Source organism: Cyprinodon tularosa, unplaced genomic scaffold (assembly GCF_016077235.1).
Source record: "Cyprinodon tularosa strain WSP-4 unplaced genomic scaffold, ASM1607723v1 ctg139, whole genome shotgun sequence".
Lineage (NCBI taxonomy): Eukaryota > Metazoa > Chordata > Actinopteri > Cyprinodontiformes > Cyprinodontidae > Cyprinodon > Cyprinodon tularosa.
In genome coordinates this window covers 614,051-623,816 of record NW_024038210.1, presented here as the reverse complement: position 1 = coordinate 623,816, position 9,766 = coordinate 614,051, and the positions used below count along the sequence as shown (strand labels likewise).

General features: G+C 34.7%; 1 protein-coding gene across 1 annotated transcript in view; it reads right to left on the bottom strand.

Moving 5' to 3' along the window:
- Positions 1-260: 260 nt before the first annotated feature.
- The window catches only part of si:ch1073-358c10.1 (peptide methionine sulfoxide reductase MsrA 1), a 61,173-nt gene continuing 51,667 nt past the window's right edge, over positions 261-9,766 (bottom strand). The window contains exon 6 of the mRNA XM_038278150.1: positions 261-4,549. Within this exon, the coding sequence (XP_038134078.1) occupies positions 4,376-4,549 (174 nt within the window). The 3' untranslated portion in view covers positions 261-4,375. The remainder of the gene's footprint in view (positions 4,550-9,766) is intronic.

Below are 9,766 nucleotides of genomic sequence, written 5' to 3'. Positions count from 1 at the left end.
AGAACAGTTTACAAATATAGCAAAATACTGTGGGCAGGCGTGTGCATAAATTAGCGGCAAACAGATGCAACATACAAATGAATGAAAATATTGGTTTTATTATTTTCTAAATTGAAATGGGAAAAGATGGTTTACATTTTTTTATTCAAATTTTTACAAAATGTAAAAAAAATACAAATGAAAAATGAATAAAAAACAATTATTCTCTTTTAATAAAAAAGTATAATTTTAACAGTAATTATAAATCTACCAAATTCAAAGCACAGAATTTTTCCTCCAATTTTTCTTTTCTTTTTTTTTTTAGTTTCTTAACTTTCAAAATAAAGTATTTTGTTTTAAATGATTTTAAACATGAAAAAGGCAACTGGAAGTTACTCATGTTTAAGAAATACCACCACCTTGTGGACACTGACTGGAACTGCAAAGCCCATTTTTTCCCCTTTTTACCCTTAATGAGTTCACTTTTTCTTTTATGCAATTTTTTAATCCTTGAATCAATTTTTTTGTGTGATAACTTTTAAGCTACATATGTCTATAAAATCCTTTGCTGCTTATTCTTATGTTATGGCTAAAGCACTAAATATGTCTTTGCAGGTTTATTAATTGAGTTATTACATGAATAACAACACAGTTATGTAAAAGAAACATTTGACAGTACACATTATGGCCATTTTATTAGGTACACCTGTTAAGTAGCTGGTAAAAAAGGCAGAGACTCTGTAACTTATTACATTTACTCATCCAGATGTGACGGTTTGCTGGAGCACAAGTTAAGCATCAGAATGGGGGGAAATACCTAACCACAGGTACTTTCATGGGTGAAACTGTTTTTTTGATGTTAGACGATAATAACAGAAAGGCAAAGGTAGCGCAAATAAGCACTCTATGCAACCAAGGTATGCAGAATACCATATTTGAAGACGAAACATGTTGAATGTTTGAGGCTACAGCTGCCAAGACCGGAGCTGCCGCCACTTCTGTCAGCTGAAAACAGAAAACTGAGAAGATATTTCTCTCAGGATCACAAAGATTGGACAACATTGAACAATAACTTCTTGGAAAAACGTTCCGTCTTCAGTTGAATCTCAATAACAGCTTCAAAAATGCAGATGGTATGATCAGAATCTGAGCTCAGAACAGGAAATAATAGATCTAGCCTCTCTTTAATCAATGGTTCAGTTTGGCTGTGTTAACTTAATGCAGTGGGAGATAATCTCCTCAAAGTTGAGCCTGTTAGTAACCCTAACCCTCCAGCAGGATAGCAACATGCCATAAAGGTGAGATCATTTCTAACTGGTTTCTTCAATATAAAAAAAGTTTGTTACGTCTCAAATTTTTTTTATATTTTAACCAATTTTGTGATTTTTTGCAATAATCACAATAATGTAGATGATTAATTCAAGGGTTGAATGGTTTTCTTGACCCTGAAAGCATGCTTTGTTGCAGGACTTTACTGTTACTGTTAAAAAAGAAAAAAAAAACCCAACATATTCATGCATGAATCTGCACTCTGTCTTCAACCTTCTCTTCCCTTTATGACCATCTAAAGGACCGGAGTGAGAAAGTAAATGTCTGGCTCTTGCTAAATTTAATGTCACCAAAATTCAGTGTCTCTGCGATTATAAAAACTGTGATGAAATATTCGCCCGGCTCTATTTCAAGTTACTGCAATGGCCTCCAATGTCACAAAATCTTAGTCCAGTAGAGCCTCTTTGCAATCTTTAGTTCATGGATGTGCAGCAAACACATCTGCAGCAACAGGGTGAAGTCAAGTCATCTCAATATGAACCAAAATCCCAGAGGAATGTTTCTGACACCAGATGAATTTATTAAACAGTGAAAAAGGCCAGTTCCACAGATATAAAGAGTTAAACCAGCAAGGTGTACCTAATAAGTTGGACGATAACGTATAATTTTAAGGTTTATGCAGCTATGAATAAATGTGAGTAATGCTGAATGGTTAGACAACAAAAATACTGCAATTAGGCGTGGGAGATATGAAGATTTTGTATATTTAAGGCTCAGAATATGCTGAAGATCTGCCAAAGCAGAGAGATGATTTCATTTTTAAAATGAAAATGTAAAACAAGGAAAACTCTTGGATTAAGTGGTTTTCAAGTCTTGGAAAAGATCTGAATGTGGTTTCTTGTATAGTCTGTAGAAGATGAAGTGAACGTTGGTCCCCTACACACCAGCGTGGTCCGCTTCAAGGGGGATAGTGAACTTCAGGATCTACGAACATCTTTTCGGTCTGAAAGTGTTTAAATCTTTACAATACCTCTTAGTGTCTGTAAACCTAAAAAAGCAGGCCGTAGTCTCTAACTCCTCCCTGTCTTCTTCTGTGCACAGAGCAACAGGCTATAGGCCAGCTGCCTCATCTGCTGCTCTCAATAGACAGCCTCTTGTGATAGCATCCATAATGAACAGCTATGCAGGCTGCACGATGTTGGTTATGTCTGTTATCTTTTTTTGTTGTTTTTAAATACAACATGAAATTGAACGAGGATGAATAAAGGAACATAGTTTTTGGGGGAATCCTTACTCAAAAGAACTAAGTCCCCTGTACTCTCCTGGTGAAAGTACTCTTAAATACAGTGTTCATACCTCTATTAAAATGTCACTATTTGTAAATAAGAAAAAAATTAGACCATGATAAATCTTATTAAAAGCTTTTCCTACTTTGATGTGACAAATATCCTGTCCATTTTAAATAAAAAAAGGGAATCTATGGATGAAGAAACAGAAAACCAAAAAATACTGCATTAGTTCCTTTGTACACACCCTTAAAGTAATGCTGGACAGAACCACCATTTGATGGAGTGTTAGGATTCAGACTCAGGTTCACACCAGTCGTCAAATCAGCAAGTCTGAAGGAAACAAGAATTTACACCAAACAAAACTTCTAGGCCTTTAAATATGTAATGTTTGGTGTGAAGAAACCAAACTGGACCACCGCTCCAAAAGCTACAAAGAGCATAGAGGTGGTAGCATCATGATCCGGGGTTGCTTTTGTTTATATGAAGCTGAAGTTTTAGTCAAATTGGTATTATGAACAATTCTAAATTAGATAAGCAAACTTTAGATTCTGCCAGAAAGCTAAGGACGACGATGCATTTAATCTCTCAGCATCATCATTTATCTAATCATATATCCAAGGTAGCAGCTTAACAGCAAAATATTAAAGCTAAGGCGAGTTAAAGGAGTTCAGAACTAGGTCAGACAAGTTGTGTGGGTCAAAATAAAGAGACTCGAGAAGGACAGATGCTGTCACAATCTGAGGGATTGTCCAAATATGAGATGCAGATAAAAGCCTAAATAAACTGTTACATCAAAGCTGTAAGTTTTATCTTAAAGATGTAAACACTGATGGTACAGCAACTCTTTTATGGCTTCCTTTGTTTTGAGTTCAGTTTGGTTATGTCAAATATCAAATTAGATGTGGGAAAACCGCAGAAATGTTTGCATCATGAAAAGATTCTTTTCAATCACAGAAAGCTGATGTTTTATCAGAGCGTGTTTCTTTCTGAGATCTGCTGCATGTTAACTAAATGTCAGTTATATTTGGTCCCAAATGGCAAAATATTGATCCCTTGGTTTATTACTTAGGCTTAAATGCACTTTGACTTTTTTTTTCTTTACTGTTTTGTGCAATTGTAATAAAATTGGGATTTTGACTTCAATGTAAAAAAAAAAAGTGACAAAAACAAAAAATATTATAATCTGAATTGCTTTTCATATCACCCACTCCTAACAGAAATTATAGGTTTTTACAGTTTAACATATAGTTTTCCATGTAATAAAGAGCAAATAAGCATTAATATTAGTTGTCATTATTTGTTTCGTAGATTAACTCTCTGATCCATTGCACATATTTTCCTTTCTTGTAAATATCTGTCTGTATAAATGAAGATAGACATTATTATTATTGTTTAATATTCATCCTCAGTTGCACATTTCTGTAATCTGAGTTGACTTTTCCCTCTGTTGTAAATGTGCCCTTGCTATAAAGCCTTTTATTTGATGTCAGATCTGCGTTCTCCTTTCACTTTGCTGCTGGTCTACTTCAATTTCCCCCCTTATTGGATAAGAAAGTATATTTCCATTCTTTTGTATCACTGGTTTCTATTGACATGTTAATTATGTCACTATGTAGACTTCCTTCTTGTTTACAAAGAGCTATTTTATGTATTTAGTGTTTTAAATGTGAAAATATTTATGATTGATAAAGTTTGCATTTCTGCTCCATATTACTTATCATTAAGAAAATACTTTTTAAGGATGTTTTTTCAGTTAATAGATTTTGTTGCTGTGAAATTTCCCCTTTTTTGTATTCATAGTTTTAATCGTCTGCCTGTGTTTGTCATCATTCACCTCCTCACAGCTCGTCTTTGCTGCCTTCAATAGGGCAACCAACCCCGGTGCCTTTCAGGCCACAGTAGCCTTTGGGCACCTTCTTCAGGTACTGCTGATGGTAATCCTCAGCGTAGAAAAACTCCTGTCCCTCCAGGATCTCGGTGGTGATTGGACCGTAGCCTTTCTTGTCCAGCTCCTGAAGATAAAACAAACAAGCAAAAAAAAACATGAAACTGAATCCATGCTGCCGAAAAATGTATTTTTTACTGAAACAATTTAAATAGGTGATGGAAAACTCTTAACATGTAGCAGTTTATTCCCTGTGGTTTCCTTCCAAACAAGCAGGATTTCTAAAGTCTTCTCTGCCTTCATTGCCTTCCATTTGAGATAAATAAATAAGAAAATTGGTAAAAATGCTGAAAAGAAAGACTGAAAAAATGAAGTATCAATACTTAAAATCAATCATTTATCTAATTAATAAACACATAGTCAAATAATTTTTAAATTTATATAATTGTGTAAGAAAGTGTGTTTCTTTAAATTCTTTCTAATTTCTTCTTTATTCAAAGGCCAAAAGCATAATGATCCCATGAATGAACAATTTGCAAAATAAACTTTTACATGTGGACTAAAAAAACATTAGAAACACTGCATAAATTAAAAAACATAGATTAAAAAAATCCCATATGTCTTTGTTTATTTATTATTTGTTAAATATATAATGACATAATCAAATATCCAAGTCATTAAAAACACTTTGTTTTCAGTTTTTATTTCATTCATAAATTATTTCATGGTTTAAAGGATCACTAAGGTTGTCACAGACTTTAAAATAATCAAATAAATAAATACAGAAATAATTACAAAGCTCTTTATGGTTGTTGCTTATATTTGAATTTAATCAATTATCCAAGCAATGATTAATCTATTATCTTTAATGCTTGTATTGATAGTTGTATAGAAGTTACGCAAAAATACTGTATAAGTAACTTTATGTATTGAATTTTTGGCACATTTGGCTCATGCTGGTGAATTTCCAACACTCCTGATGATACAGTAAAGAGTTTTTGCTCCGCAGTCAGACTGCAGAGTGACTGAGTGACACTAGAAAGGAATATCGGCTTCTTCTTCTAGTGCAGCATGCCTTCTGTGGCTCTCTCTGTAGGACAAAGCATCAAAGGGTATCCGTTGGCTTTGAGAACTCCTGAAGACATTTTTCACACTTACCCTTTTCTAAACATGATGAGAGAAACCTTCAAACGCTCTAAAACCCGCTTTCTTCCACACACTGAGCCCTCTTACAGAAATATCAAAGCTAGACCTGCTGCGCTGAGTGGTTTTCTCCATCTAATAATACAAGCGCTCAGTCCTCTATAGATCACTGCTGCTGGAGCTGACGAAACAAGTCCAAGGTGCGTTGAGACTGTTTGTGGGCAACAAGTAGCTCTCTACACCTCAGAACAGTTTGCAGCACTCTGGAGGTTTGTTTTGCTTTGCGGGGGAGTACACTGAGTTCAGCAGGCACCGTGAAAAAGAAGCTGAGCGTTTTCAATATGGGCTCAAGTTGCTCTCATCAGCCTACGTGCTTCATCTCTTCAGGACTTTTAGTAGAATTTAAATGTTTTGCTTCTGATCAGTTGAGATCTGAAACGTCGGTAATGTTTGTCAGCGAGCAAGATTAAACATATTTGATGTAAGGATGGATTCCCAAAGGGGTTCACTATAAGGCTGTTGAAGGTTTGCTTAAAGACACGTACAGAATTTGCCACAGAGATGTGGTTTGAAATAAAGAGCTTATATAAGAAGGGTGAAGTTCAGCAGTAAAACCGAAAACCATGTTTCTGCTCGTCTTCATATAGCAGCTGGGATTTATAACTGAAAAATAAGCCACACTCTGTTTAACCACAGTAATTACATTTTTTTTGTTATTGTTCAAATAATTTTACTAACTTCTAAGGAAACAATAAAATGTTGAATTAAGATGAAAATAAAAAATTTTTTTCGTAATTACAACAGGCTCTCTAAATCATATATATTCTGTTGAAACATCAAACTTAATAATATTATTAATAATAATAATTGAACTATATTGATCTCACAATATAGATTCATTTAACCCTTTCCTTGGGGAGCAGTGGGCTGCCATTGTGCAGCACCAGGGGAGCAGTGTGGGGTTAGGGGTCTTGCTCAGAGACCCATAGTAGTGCAGGCTGTGGGGATCGAACCGGGGACTTGCACACCTAAAGGCTTGTGATAATTTATCATGATGAATCATTTATTTTGGGCTTTTAAAGAATCGTTTACGCTTTTCTCTATTAAAGCAGGGTAATTTTACAATAATTTAATTGAAAACAAGATGTATGAAAATTTCATACCAAAGGCATTAAAATGTTTAGGCATAAATCTTACTGGATAATTGACTGATTGGTAAGCATTATTTGAACTGGTGGAGATCTAGCACAGCTTTTAGTCATAGCCAAATTCAGAGGATTAGTCTTATCCTTTTTTTTCTTGCTCCTTAAACCAGTTTAGATGTTTTTTTTTAACCATCTCACCAAGCTATCTATATCTATGAACAGTAGACTTCTGGAACTGCAGTGTAATGGCCAACAGGTGAAGAGTTAAAAAGTTGGCCCAGCACATTATTCTAGGTGGATGATCAACCCTAAATGAGGTAGACTGATACTTTGGCTGGACAATATTTTTGGTTGAGATAACACTTTTTATTTGGGGCATTAGCTGATGCATGCATCACCAGATTCATCATTCATCAGCAGCCATGACTTGAGATCACATGAAATCACATTGTCCCTCCCTCCATTTGCTATCTATTGTTAATGCTTTGTTGAATTTGTTAATTATGATTCCTTTTTGTTTTTAATGAGAGTTGAAAAACGTTTATTATTATTGTGCTATTTAATCATGTACATGGAGGAAGAACAAGAGATATCAGCTTCAAAAATCTGTCCCCAAAAATCAACAGCATATCAGGGATCATTAAGGCTAATGTCAAAATAATCTGACTTAACCAGCCTTAAATAGACTTTATCCATGGAATAAAGCTGGGTCTAATTAGGCTTCTAGATATATCTGCTCTGAAACTCTACAGCACATATTTGAACACCGTCTCTGCCAAGAGGAGATTCCCTCCACTAATCCTTATTTCAAATAATCATATAGGAAATCAACTGTTTTAAATAAATAATCAAGTTTATGTTTATGCTGTGAGTAAAAGTATTTAAACTTAGATTTTTATTCCAATAAATATACCAGGAGATGAAAAGAATGAGATTAGAACTATTCTACCCATTTTGTATCTAATAGTTTTGTAATTAGAGGCGATTTAAAAGGAAAAAAATGCTCAAAAGTGTTTGTATTGTTTTGATGGTTGGGATGTTAAGCTCAGATAAAAAGAGGTGCCATTTAAAGACTCACAGAAGTCTTACTGTCACAGTGCAATTCAGTAAACGGAATATTCATTTGAAAAGCATTAAGATCAGATTATGGAGGAAAAGGTCAGACAGCTTGTTGGAATCTGTGCCGTGGGCAATGTCGGACCTTTCGGCGAGATAACCATCAGAAACATGACGCCAAAGTGGACAAAAGCGGATGAAAATGAAACATTTATGAAGAGTTCTGAGAAATATGGAACTTAGAATCATCTTAACATAGATATAAAAATAACACATTTGAATCCCAAAACTAAAATATCTCCATAAAATTGTTATTACAGTCCAACTTAGATCCGTTACACAAAAAGTTATATAATTTAGGCATTTATTATAGGTAATAGCTATTGAAAAATCAAAATTCTGGTTTTCTAGAAATTCAATATGACATGAAAGCATACAAGAAGATTTGAAAACTGAATTGTATGTCAATGCACAGCATTATATCTGCCTTTAATAGTTACTCAGGCTTCTTTTGCATGACTTACGCAGCATAGAGGTAATCAGGTTTCTTAAATAATGGCCTTCAGCTCATCTGCATTGTTGGCTGTGGTGAGGAGCTTCAGGTGGGACCTTTTTACTGGCCACTCTAGCACAGAGACGCCATGGCTATTAAGTGTGGTCAGCTAAAAAGCCATGTTGGAAAACGATATTTTTTAAGGTCCACATTTGTGTGACACAATAATTTCCCCATTGTGGGACAGCAAAGGGATTTTCTATTCTATTCTATTCTATTCTATTCTATTCTATTCTATTCTATTCTATTCTATTCTATTCTATTCTATTCTATTCTAATTGGGTCCCTGAATCATCACAACCCTAAATTCTTCACATTGTTCTTTAAGCAATGTGATCTTTCCATTAACGTGCTTTGACACTTTTATCTGTGAACATCTAGCCTTCATAAAAAGGACCTTTCGTTGCGAACTGTACTTGTTGATGAAGCGATTGCTTACGTTTACGAGGACAGAGGTAATTAAAATAAACGGCCGGCCGGACTAAGATGTGACATCTAAATATTGTTGGAATATTCTTATCAGATTTGGTGTAATCAGAATGAAATAGTAATCCAGCTAATACATTTTAACAATCTGATCGGCAGATCAAGGCTAGATGCTATACCAATAATCCAATATAAATGATTACATGACACAGGTTTAGTCAGATCTGCCATCTTATTCTCATTTTTGGGCTTGTTTTCTTTAATGTAAAAAAAGCTGATTATTTTTTTATTTAAACACATTAGAAACTAGTCATTAGCTTTGTGCTTGTAAACATAGCTAGTGACCGCTTGACAACTGTAACACCAGCAGGCTTCCTTAATGATCTTCCTCAACTGGTGATCTTCATCTTTATGCGCGTCTCTGGTTCCAAATACCTTGATCAATTGGCTGGATTATCTCCTCAGTATGCAGTCAAGGACTCTACCAAATACCTCAAATCAGTAAATCAGTAGTCCAGTCCAGTCCAGTACTCCAGTCGTCCTTAGCGGCCAATAGAGCTGTGCAGTTTCTCACAATCTTTTACTGTATGTGACCAGACATAAAGGCACAGCCAGCCCCAAGGAGTCGAACAAAAATCCATGCTTTTTTTTAAAGTACTCCGAGTGAAACATGCTAATAATTTAAAGCAACCATGAAGAATCTAGTGATGGAGATATGTGCTTGTTTTTCTTGAGATGCTCAATGTGTTTTAACATACTACTCTGATTTTATTTTATTTTTTTTATTATGAAAAATGTAATATGTTGTAAATACCTGTATGAACTTCCTGTGGTTTGGCTGCTACCTTGGCCAGGTCTCTCTTGAAAAAGAGATTCTGAATCTCAATGGGACTTCCTGGTTAAATAAAGGTTCAATAAAAAATAAATAAAATACACTCCCCTTTATATATTCTGTGTTTTATAGCAGAAAGCTTTAACTGTGTGCCACATTTATGTTTTTTGTATTTTCTTTTTTCTGGAA